General features: G+C 40.8%; 1 protein-coding gene across 2 annotated transcripts in view; it reads right to left on the bottom strand.

The window, feature by feature from the left end:
- The window catches only part of MOB2 (MOB kinase activator 2), a 106,187-nt gene that overhangs the window by 40,877 nt on the left and 42,125 nt on the right, over window positions 1-23,185 (bottom strand). Inside the window, exon 1 of one of the 2 annotated variants that reach the window (XM_035121663.2) lies at window positions 12,925-18,257. The exons of the other annotated variant lie outside the window; for it this stretch is intronic. Within the exon in view, the coding sequence (XP_034977554.1) occupies window positions 12,925-12,962 (38 nt within the window). The 5' untranslated portion in view covers window positions 12,963-18,257. Of the gene's footprint in view, window positions 1-12,924; window positions 18,258-23,185 lie in introns of those variants that run through there. 2 annotated transcript variants of the gene reach the window in all.

The following is a 23,185-nucleotide window of genomic DNA, read 5'->3' as shown; positions in this document are numbered from 1 at the left end:
TTAAGATCAAACTTATGTCCTTACACGCCCTCCTCCTATCACACATATGCTATAGGTGAAAAATTTCAGGGTTTGTTAAACCAAGGTATCTGTTTATATCAAGAGGAACTGTAATTTCATCTTGGTCTATCCTGGTTTCAGATCCTAGATTGTAGATCCAGATTAGACTATAGTTTCATAATTCAGATGTAATGGAAACCATGGTGAGGAGGAAAAGTACTGGTAAGGAATATACAGTGCAAGGTTTGTTCTTAGTCTAAGAAACTAGAGTTATGAGGGGGGAGCCTTAATCATAGTATACTTTTAATAAAAGCAACGTGTAAGATTATGATATGGGTGAAAGTGTGGATGACAATTTCTCTTACAAACTTCTCAGACTGAGCATTTTTGTTTCCTAACACTGCTCCGTTTCCTACCATCAATCTAAACTAAAAACTGAGCCTGGATTATAGTCTAAAACCCACAAATTGCATTTGGCCACATTTTCGTTCTTCCTCATTTGAGCCTCAGGATAATCATCTCAGAAGTGAAAAAAGAAAATGGCTAAAAAGAGTTCTTAAAAGAAAAGGCTAAAGTATTCGAACACAATTATTTGAACCTGACAAAGTAACAAAATTTTCCTAGATCACTGTATTGCTCAGAGTTGGCTTCAATATGTTTCTAAGACAACCAAGTGGAATTTAGCAGTTCACAATAACAGTGATCTACTTCTCCCGAGCCTAACTGAACTAGCTGAAAACTGAAGCCAATCAACCAGATATTGCATTTACATTTATACCACAAGAGGTTTATAGTTTCTATGGTTTCTGGCTGAGCCAGAAGTTCTCAACAGAGATTCTTTGGATGAAATTGGGGACATTCTGGGGTGCGGGGGGGGGATTACTTCATCACTTTTTAAAGCCATTGCTACTTGTTTTGAGGTAGCAGCTGGTACACTATCATGTAAGTATTATTTAAAAGGATTCTGGGGAAAGTGTGCCCATCTAGCAGATACTATTTTTGCAAACCAAAAAACCTGGAATAATACTGTGACATGAAACACAGCGGAACCTGCAACAAAATGCTGCAGTATGCATCACGTCTGTTCAGTATTCCAATCAACTACGCCCTGTCACAAAACCCGATTCCACTCCTCACCCACTAAATTGTTTCTGTCCACCCCCAATCTACCAACAGGGCAGTATACAAATTTAATAAATGATAATTTATTAAGTAACAGTAAACCATTTGTAGCTATTGTTGTTGTTCATTCCTCACTTTGGGGTCCCATTTTTATACTAGATTTTAAAATTTATCTATTATATGTGGGTGGTGCTATTTTGGATACATAACCCTTCGCATGCGCATCTGAAAACCAGAGAGAACAAGGGGTTGCTGCAATCAATCAATCAATCAATCAATCAATCAATCTATAGCATACTCCTCTCTCTTCAGCACTCCCCTCTCACTTCAACTTCACATATTCAGTTTTCAACAAGATTCAAGTGCAAATCTAGTTTGATATTACCAAGTACTTGCCTCTGTCCCCAAGATAGCTCCATTGGCGGGGGGGTGGGGGGAGAGAGAAGAGAGAACGAACAGCTGTGGACAACCCATAACCCAATCAAACCAGTTAATTATTAGCCTATCCCCAGCTAAATATTTGCAAAAATGGTTTCATCTTTCAGGAAAGAGGCCAAAGTGCTTGAGAATGTAAGAGAACAATTCCTTTATTACAATTGCCAGTGTGCACTATATACCTAGACAGAGAAGTCCAGAGAAGTCCAGAATAATGGAAACTAATGTATTTCTCAATATGATTTTTTTCCTTTGCAAGAAAACACAATTGACATTCTTTTCATATATTCCAGGGACATGAAAATTACCACACCAAATTAAGATTACAATGCAGCTAATTTAAGCCAATATCATTTATCATGATTTGATTACCGTAAGGGTCTGTTGGGAGTAGTGTGCTTTGTTAAAGCACAGCAGTATCACAAACTGATCATTGCCCAAGTCAGAGAAGCAGCAGAATAGAATTGTCTATGCACAGATGCCAACTCCAGATGTTTGCGAAGCATAGAAAGACAATATGCATGACATATTTCTTGCTGCTTTTGGCACGTGCTAACCAACACTTCATGGAAATCTTCTTTCCTACTTGTGCACAACTCTAATAACCAACAACCACTTAATTTTTTGTATTAACTAAACATGCACATAAATCACAGAAAACTGTGTGTTAGGGTTCCACTTCAGCAGATGGTTCAGACAATAGTTTAACATTACAAGAATGAACCACAGCAAGTTTGGAGTCACATGCGTCTTCCTCCATTCTCAAGTGTTCACAATTCAGGTGTTCTCACTTCCATTTAAACCCTCAAAATAAATTAATAATAAATTGTAGCTTGCCAGATCAAAAAGAGCCTACATACTCATGGACACAGCGCTATTCTACACTCAGCACTTCTGCATATACTGTATGTTGAAACCACAATACACTGCAGCAGTTATTTGTAATGGAAATTGTTACATCAGATGCAATGACCAGTAAGTAGTCTTGACATCCAGTATGTGTAGTAGGAAGGTGGATTTCCATAATAAAGAAATAAAATTGGCTTCCTCCATAGTGCCATTTCCATTTGAAAAAAGTGAAAGCCCAAGTACAAAAGGCTACTCATTACTTGTGGGCGGTTGGTCATCAGCAAGTGCCCTCAGACATAACAGAGGTGACAACAACAGCATTGTTTGGAACACATTGCTATTATAAATAGCCAGGACATGATGTAATGTTGAAGAGGTTTACTGCTATGGATTTCAGATTTGGTGTATTTGCTTTCACTAGTAAGTTCAAAATTTGCATTAAAAAAGCTAGTCTGACTAGTTTTAAATCAGGAGCGCAATAAACGGGGTTGCCTTTTAACTTGGCAGTTATAGGAGTCATGGCCAATAAAAGCTTTCAAATGCAGATACCTTATAAACAGAATGCTATAGTTTGAGGAAAGTGAGTTGAGAATATAAATGTTTCCTGGTAATATGGATTATTTTGCAGTTTGCACACCAATAGGTAAGAGTACTGTACACTGGATCTTTAATTTAGCTTCAATCCAAGAATTACTTATAATTAGTGCCAAAGACAATAAAAGTCATCACAAAGAAGTGGGAAAAGATTTTCAATACAGGAGATTTTTGGAAGCTTTGCACCATTGGTGTTAAAAGTTCCACCTGCCTTCACTTCCAAAACCTCACATACAAACCAACTGTCTTAGGTTGCAATATGAAACCCTTTTGCCTAGAAGTAAGGCTCCTTTAACTCAATGGGACTTAGTTCTGAGTAGACACGCACAGGATTGTCCAGTTAACAGAACAGGATCAGTTCTATCTGAAAGGGTTGGGAGCATTTTACCCAATAGTCTATTATTCTATTGAATAGAACGTAAGGAATCCACAAATGCATTTGTTGCAATTCCAGCTGCATATCCGACCACAAAAGCACCCATGCTTCATGATTCAGGGGTGTTAATAACATTGCTGTTGTTTAGTCGTTCAGTCGTGTCCGACTCTTCGTGACCCCATGGACCAGAGCATGGACATAGATCTCCTCAATTCAAAGGAAAAGGTATTGGTTTATAACTGAACTCCACAATAGCTGGAGGTAAAGGTAAAGGTAAAGGTAACCCTGACCATTAGGTCCAGTCGTGACTGACTCTGGGGTTGTGGTGCTCATCTCGTGTTATTGGCCAAGGGAGCCGGCGTACAGCTTCCAGGTCATGTGGCCAGCATGACTAAGCCGCTTCTGGCGAACCAGAGCAGCACACGGAAATGGCGTTTACCTTCCAGCTGGTAGGAGCTAGGACCGAGCAACGGGAGCTCACCCCGTCGCGGGGATTCGAACCGCCGAACACAAGACAAACAAACACCACAAGACAAATGAATTCTGAATTGCTATGCATCACAGGCTTTGAGACTCACAGGAAGTACACAGACTTTTTCTTTTTACACACACACACACGGGGAACTTGTTTGTGAGAGTGTGAAAATAATTCACTAAAATCTTAACACTTATCAGACTTAAGGAAAAGGTAAAAAAAAGGCAAACTTAAGTAACCCCTCTTGAAGACCACAAATACAATGAAGTCAGCTACAGTACCACCACAAAATATTCTTGGCTGTTAGATCGGTGATGATGTATTGTTATTGACTGTACAGCATGCTTTTCCAGGAGGTGATAAGAAACTTGGCAAGAAAACATGAATGAAATAAATGAGCCATGAGGGAAAGTCTTGAGGTGCTTATGTATCGCAAACAGGCATATACACATTTACTTCAAGGACAGTACCCAATGACCAGAAGCCTTCTGAACACAAATACCAGGAAGCATATCTAAAGGATGTTAAAAAAGATAGGCAAAATTAAAGGGACCATGGTTTATTCATCTCTTTAAGTTTGGATTCTACTTTTCAAATACTGGCACGTTTAGAAAACTGTCCATAAATTGTAGCTCTCTCTCCTATCAAATGACTGGTAGGCTACAGACCACGCACACACTGCTACCACCAACCCCCGGCAGCACTAAGGAGGCATCACTGGCTTCTTTGCTAGAACTGGAATTGACAGATCTTGCTACCTCAAACCCTCCTTGGCCTTATGTTTGCTTCCATCTATTTTTTTTCTACTGCTGACAATGCAGCGGTACTGGTGTATCAATTAAATATGAACCTACTACGTCACTGGGCACCCTGGCAGATGATATCTATCAGGAGAGAGATAGGAGATGGTGACCCTGTTGATTCTCCTTGATCTCTTGGTGACCTTTGGTACCATTGGCGATGGCTTCCTGCTGGATGGATTCTTTTAGCTGGGACTAGGGGGCACTGTCTCCCCAATTTCTTGAAGGTCCCCATTTTTTCACAGCAAAGTTCAGCATTTATTGCTAGTTTTGAAAAATGTGCATTATGTGACAATAATAATATGGTGTACACAGAATGATGCTAATCAACAACTCATGATGGAGAAGCTAAAAGCTCACTAAAATTTTTATAAATAAGTCTACAAAAGCTATTAGCCTATGTATGTTTTTATATGTCTGCCTGTCAGCATTTACACATACTCAATCACTTGTGGCATACCAGCTACCTGGAAGTGAATGATCAAGAACTATCTCCTGCTGTACCAAGAATTCACTGCCCAACATTGGCCTCCATAACTACTTGGTAGGATGTTCCACTGAAATTCTTTACCATGAGTATTGAACTGAGTATGCAAACAACTGGTGTCATGATCAGAATACATAGTTGACAGGCTCTAAAGTATCATGTATGTACCGTGTTTCTCATATTATAAGACACGTCTTATATTTATTTTTTCCTCAAAAAAACACACTATGGCTTATTTTCAAGGGATGTCTTATTTTTTCCTCCTCCTCCTGCCGCGGCTGGCATTGCTGCTGCTCCTATCACTATGTCTTATTTTCGGGGTATGGCTTATATTCCTTGAATGCTTAAAAATCCTGCTATGGCTTATTTTATGGGGATGCCTTAAAATATGAGAAACAGGGTATGTATGTATGTATGTATGCATTTTCTATGCCGCCCTTCATCCAAGGATCAGAGGGAGGCTTACACTATAAAGTAGGTAGTTATTCATTTTAATATGCATCCTCATAATCTAATATGCCTCAGTAAATAGGCTTAATACAAACACATACAAAACAGGTACATGAGCAAATGCTGCAAAGCTATATGTCAGACACACAGGTTACAGCAGCAAGAACTCAGAATGAAGAAATGTTTTAAAAACATACCAAGAAAAGTGCCTAAGTATAACACTAAGCAAATTGCTGCAATAATGACCTTCATGGTATAGAAAAATCTGCAGTGTAAATAAACACTGAAGAACAGTTGCAAATGAGAAGCCAAGCTGGAGAGCACAATGATACCAAGGACAAGGAGAACAGGGAGTACAGCAATTCATGCTTCAACCTTGAAGATGTAAATGCATGGCAAGAAAGCCTATGTGCTAATGTATGACTAGTAAATCTCCTCTAGGCAAATAGCAAGGAAAGCATTTCAAACTTTTTTTTTTCTTTTAGGCAGCAAACAGCCTAGGGTCTGAGTGAGCAGGCAAGCTAGTAACAATTTGTGGGTTACTTGTAGCACTGAAGGCTTCTTTCCTCAAGCGCTAAACTCCCATTTCCTCTAAGAATCTATTCTCATGGGACCCAATTATTGTGAAAGTCTTTCCTCTCTTCCCCTCCCACCTATCTGAAATGAAAACTTGAGAACTTTCTAATTCCAAGAAATGCCTATGACTTCTCATCTGGGAGTTTATAGCTCTGGATCAAGTCGTTCAGGATGCAAGTGGAGCCTGATACCACTCTGAGAAAAACAATTTTTTTTTTAAAAAAAAACTGTTTTACGCAACAATTTGTGACATCTGCACTAAAACTATTTGCTAATGTCTGGTTTGCATGGTGTTAAATAAGGGCAAATTGAATGAGATAAAAGGAACAGTTTTTTTTTTTAAAAAAAAAAATCATTCTTGAAGTATTTCCTGAAGGAAACTCTCTTAGTTGTTACACCTTTAAAGAATAGTTATGTTATGCAGGCATTACTGGGAATCTGTGTAACACATCTGAATTCTTAATTTAATACACAGTGCTTTGGGAGGGAACTGCAAAAATGTTTGATTTCCCAGTGAAATGATGGACCTATCCTACCCAGGAACCATAAGTGCCAAGGCAACTAAAGGCTACTCAGTCACCAGCAACTCCACTGGATATGGTAAGTGCAACTGGGAATAGGCCTCAGGATTTCATGTTACCTCTTCCCCGACCATGGGGGAAGAAAGTGCGAAAGCTTCTTATGTTTTGAAATAACCCTAAGTAAGATGAATCAAACCTATTTTTGGGTATGTGTATATGACTTCTTCTACAACCTTATATCTTGAAATCTTCTCAACTCAAAGCAAAGCTCTGTAGTTGTTACCCTACCAAATCAACTTTGAAGTTCCTTATCAGAAAGGTGCTAAGCTGCTGCCTAAATATACTCTGTTTAACTGTTGTTGGATTTGATGCTGTTTCAATTCACTTTTACTGCAGGTGCATGTTTTTATTGAAAGCTTATTGCTATTTTATGTCAACTTGTGAGTAATACTTTGGAAACTGGTTACAAATTCTCAATACAAACAGCTGAAGGTAAAGATGGCACAACTAAAAACACGAAGAACATTCATGGTACAAATAGCCCAAGGTTTCTGACACTCAGCAGGCATCAACAACTGATTTAAGTACAGTTTACTTAGTTTACTGTCTTCACCAACCTGATGGACTGGTCATTGCAGTGATTTAAAGGTTAGCTTCTTATCACATGTGGCCGATGACTACAAACAAGGAAATACCACGTACTCTAAGTATTGCCACCACTGTTGCAGGTGATTGTTCATATTTCCCCACTATAAGGGAAGTTGCACAAAACAGATAATGTACTGAACACATCACCTTTATCTTGTATTGAGGATCTAGATCAAAGAACTAAAAGAACAACTGTGAACTTTCCCCAAGACAGAGTGGAGGGGAGATGCTCAAATCTCTTTGGCAAGCAAGCAACCTGTCAGGACTCAATCATTCTAGTAGGATGAAGTCACATGCAACATATGCTGAAACAGATGTCACAAAAACACAGAACTGCAAACAAGAGTAAATGAGGAAAGGGAATGGATTCTGGCATTGCAAAGGCAGCCCACACAATCTTGCCATGCTTCCATGTTGCTTCTCTCATATTGCTTCCTAAAAGAGAAGATGCATTTGGCAGGCACACTCCCAGGTAGTTCACCTGGAACAATGTTCAATGTTTCAGATAGGTTCTGCCCTATCCTCTTGGCTTTTAATTTCTTCCCTACATCTATGAAGCTGTTTGGGAGGAGAAGACAAATACAAAACCAATACAAAATACAAAACCAATTACAAACCTGTGATATTAAAGGGCAAGTTTTGCAAGGGCAAACTACTTTTCTGCTGACAAGTTAAAGGTTTGGCTGAACAAGAAAAGCTATTTTCTTTGGCATTGTTTCCATTACATAATGTTATGAGGCCACCTGTGATGAGACAAACAAATTATGAATGGAATTAATTAGATAGATTCTCTCCCCTACATGCACTGCTTAATTTAGAAACCAAGCATTTTTGTTAGAACTAATAGTGCTCAGGCACTGGAAAAACTGGCAATGCTGAGCAAGCAAAATAGCACCTGAGCACTAAGATATCAAAAAAGTTACTCCCAGCATGGCAATTCCTCTGCTGTCACAGAGAAGGAGGGTCTCAGGAAAAGGAGACCATCACCCCAGGAGGAAAATGATCCAGGGGAGCAACCAGCTATCTATTCACAGAAAGGATGCAATTTAGGGAGGCAAAGTAAACACCAATCACAAAACAGGTGATGTTTCCAGCTCAATTTAAGGTGCTCACACTAGTATATAAAGCCCTAAACAACTTAGGCCCAAACAGCTGGAAGACTGGCTCCTTTCCTGCAGACCCAATTGGGTGTTAAGATCAGCAGACGGGGCGCTCCTGGTAGTTCTGTCAGCCTCAGAAGTTCAAAGGATGGCCCCGGAAAGGGGAGGTGCTGTACAGTTTTTGACTAATGCTGAAAATGTACCTCTCTACTATGGTCTTTGACAACTGAGATGTGTGTTTTCACACACACCCTATTCTTGTGACTGTAATTTGTACAATCTTTTTTTATTGCTGAATTTTAAATTGTTACAACCCACCCCAGGACATGCAAGTGAAGAGCAGGTAATAAATTTATTATTAGTGGTGATTATGATGATTAGGTCAGTTGCCTGGTGACGAAGGCTGCACATATCCTCACTTACTGGATCATCACCTAGTCGTGGTGAGTGGGCTTGCACATTTCTATGATCTTTGTGAGTGAAGCCATCATGAGTCTCATGCTCCCAGTAGGGTTACCCAAGGTGGTAAGGCCAAGGGGGAGGAGCTAGACAAAGAATGACCCAATAAGTCCTCAACAGCAGAACAGGTGGAAGATGTTGGCATGTTACAACAGCTGTGAAGGTGGATGAAGGCTGCAGCAGATAAGAATCTACTGGTCGTGTGACACTCATGCCATCAGAGCCTTACTGTGCATTGGTCAGCATGCATTGATCTACCCACATAAAACAAATTCACACACAGGCATCTTCCAAAAACCCATCCAAAACCCAACCCCCCAAAAGGCCCATGGTGGCAAAAAAGGCAAATGGTAACGGTGGCAAGGTCATGAAATCTGGAAGCCTATAGTCATGAACTGGCACATGGATGGTGGATACAGATTCAGTCGTCCTGACTCAAGGAATGAGGCAGTTTAGTATCTCGGCAGCTGTATCCACAATTGAGCAGTCCTATTTAGGATCCACTCTGTTCACCCTGAAAAGGGGTAGGGGCTAGAAAAGGTGCCCTAACACAGTCTGTCTCCCTTTTTGCCTGACTGGATTACCCAGTGGGGTCACCACCCAGCAGTTGGAAAGTTAAGATCGTGTTCATGGAAGACAATCTTACTTGGCTAGAGTGATTGTCGCAGCAGCAGCACATGCCACTCTTTGTGGCCTCAAAGTTCAACTTAAGCAACTCTCTTGTGCATTTCACTGCCTTCTAAGGTCTGGTCATTAGAGAAGCCCCCATTGTGCATTACCATGGTAGCAGCCTATGTGTGGACCTGCTGTATCAAGTACTGACTCTTATCTTTGCTTTGTTTCACCAGCAGTTGAATACTTTTCTTTAGTGCTGTTGTTCAAGTGATTGCCTATGAGTTTCCATCCATAATACTGCTACCTGAGTGCTAGAGGGTAGGATAGGGTACCTAGCATCCAGCTCACAGGTCAAACTTGTCTGCTAGGCTTCCTCATTTGGCCTACAAGCACATTTTGGGATAGCCATACCTCTCTGCCCTTCACCTGATGCCTCATAAAACTTCAAATGTGGGGCACATAAGGGCAGGGCCCAGGGTGGATAAAAATCAATGATTTTTTTGATTTAAATTGGATTTTTTTAAATAAAATGCTTTTTGAGGAAAGAATATTACCATCCAAAGGTTATTCCATCATGAAATAAAGATTAGTTTTTTTAATTATGTAGTATAAGGTTGTATATGTTTAATTTATGGGGTAAATAAATTCCATTAATCCATTCACCTCTTCCAGAGGTTTTTGTAAGATTATTGGGCAGTTTCTCTGCCTACAAGATATTATCACAGGTGCTTGGTTTACTTTTGCAGTTCTCAAAACTGAATTTGACTCAACAGAGATCACATGCCTCTTCTTCACAGCAAAAATGTTATAATATGAACAGAGTTGAGAAAAAGACCTTAATCCTATTGTTCTACAAACCTATGAATACAGAAGCAACCCCTTCAGTGCTAAGTTTCAAGAAGTTCAGTGAATAGAATAGAAACAATATTTTTCTGATTGTTTGGACAGTATTTAAGTTTTTCATGTGTAGGCTGGGCTGACAGTCTAAGTTTCTTAAAATATATATATTTTGTTTTTGTTTAGCCAAATTAGTTAACAAACATGGATGTTTGTTTAAGCAAATAACATTTGCTGAAATGTTATTGTTTCAGTTGAATAAATCTATTTAAATTGTTATTATTAAGGTAATGATTATTTTTCTCCTTCCTAAGTACAACAGTAAAGTTGTCCAAATATGAATGATTAACCTATTAAACTGGGGATAAAAAAACTAATATGAAAAGTTGTTATTCTAAAAATCTTCATCTACTTGCATAATAAAGTTATACCAGCAAGAATTAGTCTTTATGATTTAAATCAACTATGATTTAAATCAAGCCTTACTGACTAGTGATTTAAATCGTGATTTAAATCGTGATTTAAATCAGTTTGATTTAAATCAAATCCACCCTGGCAGGGCCTGACAGATGTTGCAAATTGACAGCATCTGCCAAGTCCCCTTGTGCAGCTTCTGTAGTGTGTGAAAACCATCTGGTTGACAGGAGCTTCTGAAACATTAACAAAGCAGGATTTGACTCCTGCACATCAGTTGATATGTAGGATGGTCAATCCTATGCAATTTGGGTATACAAGAGAGCTCCTTAAAGGAATTTTCATACACCAAAACCCAGCACTAAGCAAGATGGAATGCTGACTGTAACAATTGCATTTTTCTTTGTTTTAGTGGTGGTTACAATGGTGACTTCATTGTTTTACAAGTACCTGGCTGCCTGTGATATGGGGCTTGAAGCCCTGCCTTTGGGATGTGAAAGCACTGGATCATCTGTCATTGTTTGTGAAATCAGGTGATTGACCTGCCCACCTGTCAAATTTGGCAGATCTCTTATCTGTGGAGTCAAAAATCTTTTCCACCCCTAGAGTAGGCTACTTATGCATATTCTACTTCTTTAACATTGTCTGGATTGTTTAGTAGGCATAAATATTCATGGATTTTAAACTCTCTTTTAACAAGTCAGATTCAAAGTTATCAGAGACTTATCATTACAACAGCTGAATTAGTGGTCTGCATGGCACTTAAGTTCTATGAATGTGGTGCCCATTATATAGAATGCAGCTAAAACAACTCTTCTGAGCATATGTAGCAGGGTGGGCAGACTTCAGGCTTGTACAATCTACTTTGTTTTCTACCAGAACAGCAAAGATCCACCAACCAGAGACTAGTACAAGAGACATACACTACTAAATATTAAAGAAATCTGAGCCCAGGAATTTGTTCTGAGTAGCAGAACTTTCTTCATTTCAGTAGTATAACTTAGGTTTGGGGAGATCATGTCACTGCTTCTAAATTCAAAGTCAGAAATCCATGCTGATCTACTGCAAATTGTCCAGAGATCTACCTTCTGTCCACTCCAATTATGCACACTGGTTCAAAAGATTCCTATCTAGTTATTTCACCACAGGATTAATTAGGATGAACACTTAACTGAAGAGAAGATTTCGCAGAAAATCCAAAGACATACTAAAAAGTTAGATCAATTGTAGTCAATAGTTATTACAGCAAAAGTGTATTTAGGATTCAAGAGACTAACAAACCTTGGAAGCTGTTTCTGCACTTTGCCTCACTTTAAGAGTCTTCTCTTTAAAAAGGAATTACTACAATGTTTCCAGTATCTACAAAACAATAGCAATGTTCACAATTTATGGCATTAAACAAGTTGCCAAATCTATGTATAAAGTTATCATAGCAAGCTGCTACAAAACACAGGATTCCGCAACATATGGTTATCGTCTTCAAAATATTTAAAAGCAAGCTGTTGCCTAACATGTTCGTATCTTCCAAACCTAAGCATTATTAAATATAGCTTATATATATAACTAACTGATATATTCAAGGTAACTGATGATATTCAAGGTAAAACTGAGCTACAAAACGAAGTGTAAAGTGGGAGGGTTTTCACATTAGCTTTATGTTGTATTTAAAACTCCAAAATGAAAAGATTTCAGGTAAGCATTGTATTAAGAGTTGGGCTCCTTTCAACTACCAAAGCACCTTGCCATTCCTTCACATATAGGAATCCATGTAGCCCAGTTGGGAAGCTGGAACTTACTCCTGAAAGACCCTCATCCCGCATAAGTAATGAACTCAGTTTGACCTTGGGCAAATCACTTTCTCCTTGTCTAAGTTTCCTTCTGTAAATCAGGAACAAGATGGATCTACCAAATGAGGTGTTGTGAGGACATGCAAAAATGGGAAATAGTTTTGTCAAAAAACCCCCACAAAACCCCAAGAATACTCATGCTTTGGTCTTGCTTCAGTTCTCACTCAAAGTCAGTAAGCAAATATGTGATCATACCAGCAACAGCAATACAGACACTTTGGAAAACAACTATCTTAACTTCACAAACAAATTATCCCTTTCCATACCATTTGAGGGGGTGGAGAGTACAAAACAAATGAAAGTGGTTATCATTCCTTACCTATTCAATGTATAAGACCCATTCCTCTTGAGTCTCATGCTTGCAGACAAAAATTTGAGAAAAAAATCCAGAATGGAATATGCTTGTCCTAGTTTAATGAGAACAGAAGCACCTGTTTGTCAGAAAGGCTTTTGCTGGTCAGGGAACGTCTTTCCTGTTTCACACAGTCATCAGTTGGGAACAATCAGAAACTGCCAATTAGCAGGAAATATAAAGGAAATCAGTTCAGGCAAAACAAGAGCCTGAGGATGTAAAATACTCCACCTCTTTACAAGCAAAACCCTCAAAACATTTTCCAAAAAGGAGCAGAATTTGGCAGCTGAAGCAGAGCAAAAGGAAGAGATAAAAAATGTTACGTCCTCTCTAAGTTTCAAAGGATAATGACAAAGATGAATCAAGTTTGCTATGTTTCGCCCTCTTCTAATTAGTCTGCAAGCAGCTTCAGATATCCTCTCTTCCTCTCAAGCCTGCTTGACTTATTGCTCAAGTATTTATGACTGCCTCAGCAGAACAAGGCAAATGAGAAACAAATCAAAGTAGCTGGTGTCCAGATTCTTTAATATCACAAAAAAGAGATCAAGCCGCAGACAACCGAGCAGGAGAGTAGGTGGGACAGCTACATTTAACACAAAAAGCAGGCTGCTCTCGAGTCTTGCACATGGCAGGGTGGGGTGGGGGCAGAGAGGAAGAAATGCTTCCAATAGTCCAGTCCCCGGGCAGGCTGCCCTGCATAAATCACTAGATCACACTGTCTCTGATTAGGCTGCTTAGCCTCTCTTCCTGTACAGCCTGCCACTCCCTGACTGTTTAGCAATATGCTGTGGAGACCCACACAATTTCTATAGCACAGAACTATAACTGTTATGTAATGTTCTAAGCATTTTTAAAATGAGACTCGAACAGAAGCACCTGCATTGGTTCCATAAAACAAGGACTGCTTCACACTACATGGAGAGCACTTCCATGGAGGACTATAATGTGAACATGTACACAGATGGTAAATTGTGGTTCTGAGTTTGCATATTGCACATTAGGAAGCTGCAGTTGGTTCCCTAGCACATGGACAAAATATGCAAGCAACAGGGAAAGATGCAAGATCTTCACACAATCTATATGCAGATTTCATCACAATCCTAACATGAGTCCCATTCTGCATGGAAATTCCAAATCATATAATGTGGACCTCTAACAGTACAAGAGTAAATTAATTGGACTAGCTTGCTTTTGAAGTAAGAAAAACAAGCTTTCAAGCTATTCAAGATTTAGGAGAATCAAAACAAAGATTAAAGGAAAGGCATCTTATGTGCCCAGAATGTTAAGCAACTCAGATGAGTCAAATGTAAGGTTATCAACAGCCTGTGTGAACATCCTATCAGTTCATTATTATTTGCTCTGAATACCCGGGGGATTTGTATCTTCACAGGTTTAAACCTAGGATTTTATGTATATACATCTGCAACATAGGGTAGCACTTCAGGCATGTAATGAAATGGACTCTAAATAGCATTAATGTTGGACTTTAGCATTATGGCCAAATTAATGTATTACATAAGAACCAGAGAGAAGAATTAACTGGAATCAGCAGGCGAGTATGAGCCAATTAAGGAAAGCACTGTACTTTTCCATGTATCAGGCGACGATTTTATATTTAAAAAATCATGTTAAAAATGGTGGGGCATCTGATACATGGTTAGTGCGTGGGGGGACGTGGGATTGGTTGCTGCCGTGAGCTGGAGATTATCAGCAGCTATTGGGTGTGTTATTGGTAGCTGCGGCAAGGGCTGATGTTGATTAGCTGTTGCTGCGGCAATTTGGTTGGCAATTGGTGGCTTCTGCTGGCAAGGGGATGGGCGATAGGTGGCTTTTGCGGTACACACGAGTGTCAGCGGAGATCCGACTGGCGATCCCCCCCTAAGTTCAACAACTCTGGGCAATCTCCCCTCATTTTCTTAATTTGGAGTCCCCAAAAAAATAGGGGGCGTCTTATACACCGGGGGCATGTTATACATGGAAAAATACAGTATATAGTACAAAACTAGACGCACCACTTAATAGAATAGGAAACAAGAAGTTGGTGGCATTTCTTTTCACATGTAAACCAAGCCAGTTATCAGCCCTAAATCAGGCAGGTAAAACATAAGCAGACATCTGTTTCTTTGCAGCTTTTACCATATGCAAATACAAAAACAACAAATCTTGGGTAGGAAGTTTCATGATGGAGTAGGTAGGACATATTTTGCCAAACAAAACTGCATATTTGGACAAAATGTCAGCACCACTACAACTGATTATTTAAAAGAACTCATGGATATGGTAGCGCTCCAAGACAAGGCTGAACTCAGAGTTCCCAAAGTGTGCTAGGACAAGATTCTCACACGTGAAAAACCATGTGTTTGAGCCACTAGAAGCATAACCAAACTAAAACAAAGATCAAAATGAGCCATAGGGGGCCATACGAAGGACCCTGGAGAAAAAGGTTGAAGAAGAAGGAGGAGGAGGAGGAGGAGTAGTTTGGATTTGATATCCCGCTTTATCACTACCCGAAGGAGTCTCAAAGCGGCTAACATTCTCCTTTCCCTTCCTCCCCCACAACAGACACCCTGTGAGGTGAGTCGGGCTGAGAGACTTCAGAGAAGTGTGACTAACCCAAGGTCACCCAGCAGCTGCATGTGGAGGAGCGGAGACGCGAACCCGGTTCCCCAGATTAGGAGTCTACCGCTCTTAACCACTGCACCACATAAATCTTATAAATGAAAAACTGTTACCCATGAAATCCACCAACAAAATACCCATGAAAACCAACAGAAGGCTCGGGGGCACACAATGGAAGTTATAAAAGCTTTCGGAGTGCAAAGAGAATGAGATCCAAGGACAGGTAGCTATCCAAACCAGCACCATACCTTATAATTGAATTATAAACCAAATTAGATACAAATTATAATTGTATTTAAATTAAACCATAAGAATTAAGGGCTGTTCATATGCTGCTTCACACCCAGAATGAGGCTGGGAGAAAGCTCTGGGCTCCTGCACTGCTTTCCCTGTCCATTTGTGCGCAGGCAGGCAGGAGAATAATGAGTGAACCAGGAGATCAAGTCCTGCATGACTTAATCCCAGAGGTCAAAGTAGCATCTGGTCACGCCTCTGGGATTTCTACACTAGCAGAAGCTTTATGCTCCTGATACAACTCCAATGGTGGGATTTACATGAAGAAAATTATATTAAGTCACTTCTTTTTTCAGGCATTAAGAACTGTTAGCTTGGCACACATACATGGGTGGTACAGCTTGTACATGTTAAAACTTACTTCTCCTCCCCCCTCCCAGCTAAATGTCTCACTTCCCCCTTGAGGTTCAATTACTAAGTACACTATTTTAAGTAAGTAATGTCTAAAATTGTCTTAAAATACATTTAAAATGTTTGATACAACACAGTCTTGGTTCTGTCTGCAAACTGAATTCTCAAACATAGAACAAAACTACCTTCAAGTGTGAAACTACTTTAATAAAAACATAAATATATAAACTCAGATACACAAAATGTCCTTCTTTATCACAACACACAGAGTAAAAACTCTCCCCCCCACACACAAACTTTTCAATTTTAGAGATTTGTTAGAGGTAGTCGTCAACAAAAGCCACAATTAAGAGTCAAGATAAGCATGCTTAACTGCATGCTGGACAGTGGCCAAGTTCTTGAATATCCAAATACAGTACATGAAGCCACTATTCCTAAGAGATCCAAGTTCATAAAGTTACATAAAGAGAGAGCAGGAGGAAAGCTTGCAGTTTACTGGAGTATTTTTCCCCCTCGCAGAAAGGGAACAATCAGGTAATTGAGGCACAACATTTGCCCAGATACAGGAAGCGACTGTTCAGCTTGCCAATTTGCTCCACCCAAGTACGCCCTAGCTGGTATAAAAGGCTTTGCTGCAAAATATAGCCAGTGACACAATCTAGGAGGAGGAAAGCTGTGGAGGGAGAGCAAGAGACGGGAGTTCAGGAAGAAAAAGCAATGAGTTTTGCTTTAGCTGATATTTACAGTGACCAAAAAGAGTAGCAAACCCTCCAGAAAAATACTTGGATGGACACTTACACCACACCTGAGCTGAATAGCCCTCTGGGACAGGCACAGACTGACAGACAGACAGACAGACAGACAGACATGATAACCAAAACTGCTTTGCTATTCTAGCTCAAGCATAGGAACCTTGGCTCTCCAGATGTTTTGAAACTACAACTCCCACGATCCCTGACCACTGGCCCTGTTAGCTAGGGATCATGCGAGTTGTAGTTCCAAAACATGTTGAGAGCCAAGGTTGTCTATGCCTGTTCTAGCTCAATCGCCTGAAGCAGGAGAAGTAGAACAGTTCAGTCCTCCACACTGCAGAGGGCTTATACCCTACGTACAGACCAAGAGTGAGCAGAAAAGAGCACCAAGAATGGGCAGAAAGTTTGTTAGCATTTCCTGAAAGTTCCAAATGATTTGAAGTAGATCAAAAATGGTTTTCTGTCTCCAAATTGTCTAATAATAGCAACTAAAAATTGTTTGGGCCCATCAGGGACCAGGGATTTTTATGTGAGAGACTGTTTTCCCTTATATGAACCTGCTGCCTAGGAGGCCCTTCTCTCAGCCCCGCCACCATCACAGGCAGACTTGGTGGAGAGGGCCTTCTCAGTGACTGATGCCAGAGTTCATACATTAGACTGGCTCCCTCCTTGCTGTCCTTCTGCCAGCAGCTGAAGAACTTTCTATTCCAAGAGGAATTTTGGAACTGAGGAAAATGTGGTCTATTATTATTGTCTGTGTTTTTAATGGATCTTTTTATAGTCCTTTAATTCTATTAGTGTTTGATTACATTAATGACAGACTTTCCCATGTTTTTAGCTTGTTCTACTAAGTCTCCTTGAGTCCATACTGGGAAAAAGATGGGATATAAATACATTGGTACCTCAGGTTAAGTACTTAATTGGTTCTGGAAGTCCATACTTAACCTGAAGCGTACTTAACCTGAAGCAAACTTTCCCATTGAAAGTAATGGAAAGTGGATTAATCCATTCCAGACGGGTCCACGGAGTACTTAACTTGAAAGTACTCAACCTGAAGCGTACTTAACCTGAGGTATGACTGTAAATACTATTACCACTACTATTACTACACTACTACTAATAATAATTTCAACACCAAAACCTCATACCGTGTTTCTCACATTTTAAGACATGTCTTATATTTATTTTTACTCAAGAAAATAAGCCTATGGCTTATTTTCGGGGGGTGTCTTATTTTATTTCTTTTACTAACCGGCAAGTTGCTGCTGCTGCTCAAGCACCGACAAAGCGCCCAGCAGCGTGCGCCGCATGGAGCCCCGAGCCAGCGGGACCCGCTGAAGCGCCGACAAAGCTCCCGGCAGCGCTGCGCAGAGCGCCCTGAGCCGCAGGAGGAGCACCGTGGCTCTCGGCCTCTCCGCCGTCCCGTTCCTGTTTCCGCCGCAGGCGCCGCCGCCTCCTGCTCCCTCCCGGGGTGTCCCAGGCTTCGTCCGCTCGGCAGTGCTCTATGCAAAGCCAGGGGCGAGCGCAATTCCACCAGGAGGTTCCTCCGCGGCACCCGTAGAGACCATAGAGGAAAGGTGCGTGGCAGACACACCACTTCCGACTTCCGTTACCCTCACCCACTCCTGCTGCGGCTCGGGGCGCTCTGCGCAGCGCTGCCGGAAGCTTTGTCGGCGCTTCAGCAGGTCCCATGCCAAGGGGAAAGGGAGGGAGGAGGGGAGAGAGAGCGGGCAGAAAGGGAGGAGGGGAATAATCGCTGGCGCTACACGGCGAAAGAGAAAGGCAAGTTATGGCTCCAGGTGGAGCGACTGTCCCGAGATAATTGGAAAACAATCCTGCACTGTGTGAGCGTTTCTGCAGACCACGAGGCGCTGCTTGGCCCTTCCAATTTGCTGCTGCTGCACGCCACAAACAGCGGAGGGTGAAAGGAGCAGCGCCGGGTAGCCAGAGTAACCTCCACCACCCCACAGCCACAATGTTTCCCAGCACAGGATGATTGAGGCTTTGTCGGCGCTTCAGCTGGGTCCCGCTGGCTCGGGGCTCCACACGGCGCGCTCTGCTGGGTATTTTGGTCGAGGCCCTCCAGAACTGCACTTACGGTAGCACTACGGCTTATTTTCGGGGTATGTCTTATATTTTTTCAAAGCATGAAAATCGTGCCATGGCTTATTTTATAGGGACGTCTTAAAATATGAGAAACACAGTAGAAATTGTCCTGCTTGATTCAGGGCAAAGTAAAAGGTAAAGGTAAAGGGACCCCTGACCATTAGGTCCAGTCGTGACCGACTCTGGGGTTGCGGCGCTTATCTTGTGCTATTGGCTGAGGGAGCCGGCGTACAGCTTCCAGGTCATGTGGCCAGCATGACAAAGTCGCTTCTGGCAAACCAGAGCAGCACACGGAAACGCCGTTTACCTTCCCGCTGTAGCGGTACCCATTTATCTACTTGCACTTTGCCATGCTTTCAAACTGCTAGGTTGGCAGGAGTCAGGGGCAAAGTAGCTGTGCATAATTTCCCCATGAAAACACATACCACAAAAGCTTATCTTACGTATTTTTACTCTCATGGGACAATGCCAAGTAGGAAAATGACCCATGATGGGACGACCTCCCCAATTAATGATCTGTTTAACTCTAGCTGGCTTTCACTGCTTTTTATTTTTGAAAAAGACAATGCATAGAAGTTACATGCAATAAGATGTAGTTTGGCCAGGAGTGCTTTTTGCCAACTACTTTTAATATGCCAATTGCACCCCTTCCTAGAGAAATCATTCATTCTCTCCATGTAATGTACTTGACATTGGGCTGCCCTGAAGATCAGCTAATTGTTAATGCCTGCAAACACTATTTCAGGCCAATCACATCTTCCCCTGTCCCACAACTGACATCATTCATAACGTAAGTTTAGGTCATGTAGGTATAACTTGGTCAAAATGGTCTCGTCAGTCAAATGGTGAGGACTGGTGAGACTAATTGGGCCCGCAGGTGAAATGTTTCACACTGCTGCATTATGTCTAGGTGGGAAGAGGTTTGAAAGCAAAATGCCACAAAGTAGAGAGGAATGCTAGCATTCAATACACACCTTCTAGGCAGGTACATAATGAAGGTAGTCCCATGTTTTTAAATGTACTGAGGTGTCAATTTTTTAATACATGGAAATGCTATTTCCCTTTTTTACAGTTGTTCCAAAAGGTGGTATTCACCTAAGGTTTACTTTGAGTAAGCCCACTGAAATGAATGCATCTGATGGACCAAAGGGTTTGTGGGTTTTTTGCTACTCTATTTATATCTGGCCCAGCATATTTTAGAAGTATTGTCATTTTAATGCTGAAATTTTTCCATCACATCTTGTGTTCCTTTACACCACATGAATATATTTTTCATAGATGTTACATTTTCTGAATTACGGTACATATGATCCAAATCCCTAGTCTCTCCACAGAATCAAGTAGCGGTCTATTTTCTTCTGTTGCAGTCTTCTCAAGATTAAAGCCCATCTGGCTTAATATCAGAAAATTACACTGAAAACTTTTAACACATTTAAAAGTTTCTGAAAATAATTTACATACACATGAAAATTAATGAGTTCTCCCTTCATTTCCCAATTCTTACTGCTTCTGCTAGGAATTCTCTGGGTTTCTGCCTTACAGTCCTCAGACAGACCCACAGAAATATACCAGTAATTTACACTTTGAACAAGTATCCCTTCACAAATAACTTGATAATGAGCTTGTAAAGCCATGCCCGTTTACCAACAGGAAGGCAGCCCCAGCTGAGAAGCTTTACAAAGTCCATTTTTGACATAATTAAAATATCATCCATTTTTGACATAATTAAAATAATTTTGAGGGCAGGCATGTTTTGTTGTTTAGTCATTTAGTTGTGTCCGACTCTTCGTGACCCCATGGACCATAGCACGCCAGGCAGGCATACTGATCAGTAATGATCTGCAGGGCATTATATATCATTGGTGTCCAGAGCAGCCCAAAGGGCTCCACAAATTTACACAGCAATGGAACCTAAAAGGTGGTTGCCCTTGGGGGGGGCTGCCAAAGAGAAAACAACTTTTGGGGGTGATAACAACCAGAGCTCCAGAACAGCAAGAGAAGCAGCTGGAATATATTACTGTTCTTCTTGATATCATTAAATTGGATATGTAATTGTAGTGCTTCATGCTGTGTTTTTGTTGTTTATCATTGTAAGCCACTTTGAGTACTTTAATAAAAAACAAAGTATAAATAGTGCATCTAAAATCTAGAGATTGCAAGTGATTCACAAAATTCCAGTATTCTTCATACTCAGAAGCAAATCCCACTGAATTCAATGGACCTTACTCCCAGGCTAAATGTATAAAGGACTGCAGTGCCTTTGTACAGTTTCATCCTCTTTCTGAGCACTGAATAACATTTCCAATCCTATACCATGGAGGGAGGTGATATGTTTGGTGGGACCAAACATGTGAAAGCAGTTGGCCATGTGGATGTTATCAGTATGATAGTGTCAATCCATTTTGTAAACTTGTTACATTCACTATAGCTCCTATTTGGAGTGGCTACAATATAAGTGTTTTTCATGTGGACTCAGTTTTAGTCTCTAAGGCAGTGTTTCCCAACCTTGTGCCTCCAGATGTTTTGGGACTACAACTCCCATCATCCCTAGCTAGCAAGACCAGTGGTCAGGAATGATGGGAATTGTAGTCCGAAAACAGCTGGAGGCACAAGGTTGGGAAACACTGCCTAAGGCAGGCATCCCCAAACTTCGGCCCTCCAGATGTTTTGGACTACAATTTCCCACCTTCCCCAACCACTGGTCCTGTTAGCTAAGGATCATGGGAGTTGTAGGCCAAAACATCTGGAGGGCCGCAGTTTGGGGATGCCTGCTCTAAGGCATCCTATAGCAAGAATGCATCAATATATTGGGAGATCAGAAAATATTTATTCTCATTCTTGCTGCAACAAGAACAAGGCTATGCAGATCTCATCATCCCTTCCATGCCTCAAATGCTTCCTGTCTCCAGTGGAGTTTATTTTTAGCCCTTGGAATTTCTTTCTATATGTTCCAGGAACAAACCATCCATCCTCCATCCAGATGGCAGACTTCAGTTAAGAGATCCAAGGCCTTAAATAGAGTGTTTCCCTGTATTTACTTTTTCCTACACTGCTGCTCACAATGTGACTGGGAAAGTGTCATACAGAAAACGCTTCACTGCACTGTAGATGTGTTCAACATTAATTTCATTTTCCTTTCATAAGAGACATTCTTTATTTGCTTATGCTATTAACAGCTTATGGTATTCTTTTGCGGTGGGGGTGGGGAAACAGGGTGTACTGTACATATTAACAACCTGACTAATATCTATAGGGAATATTCTAGCCAATACTGGATGATAACCAACATTCTGTGAATAGAAGTAAGTGTCTGCCCATTCTTACCCTACAGTTCCCACACATACAAATCTATTCCAAAGATTTCCTCCTCCACCCCCACCCCCCGGCCCAAGATTCTCTGGATATTTCAGAGGTACATGGGGCAATGGGGGGAAGGAGAGGAAGAGCATATCCCACTGCACAAATAGAAATTTGGTCCACTCAAGGACGGACAATAGACTATCACCATCTGATAACACAAAAAATGTGCATATTCTACGGTGATAGGTACCAAGGATCCATGATGCTTTAATACTAACACTTTCCCAAGACGTAAGGACAAAAGTCAGTTATTTAGTCAAAAGCATCTTGTGCCCACATCATTATCAATCAGAAAGCAATTTTATACATTTTATTCAGCCATTTCAGAGAAGTTTAAAGGTTGGATTGAGAAGTAAAGTCTGCATATTAGCATTCCATGCACATCACAGAAGATATTATATTTTATGCCAAAACAGTCCCTCTCTCTTTAGACATGTATCAGCAAGAGGAATATCTTGCATTGACCAACCCACAGAAGAATGGATAACCTCTCAGGTTGCATCTCCCAACATTGCTGCCACCTCTCCAGCCCAAACAGAAGAATATTGAAGCTCAGTGTTCTCTTCTGGTGCCTTTCCCATTTTTACTTCATCACTATACAACTTTTCCTGCAGCTTAAAGCAGCACATCTTTGTTTGATTAGTGGAAAAAGTAAATTATCTTATACCCCTATCAATGAACTGATAGATATGTCCAAGTCAGCTAACCTTAATTAGTTCTATCATGTCACTCTCCACTATAATATC

This window comes from Zootoca vivipara, chromosome 1, assembly GCF_963506605.1.
Source record: "Zootoca vivipara chromosome 1, rZooViv1.1, whole genome shotgun sequence".
NCBI classification, from domain to species: Eukaryota; Metazoa; Chordata; class Lepidosauria; order Squamata; family Lacertidae; genus Zootoca; species Zootoca vivipara.
Note: the sequence above shows the minus strand (reverse complement) of the source record. Positions and strands in the feature narration are given on the sequence as shown.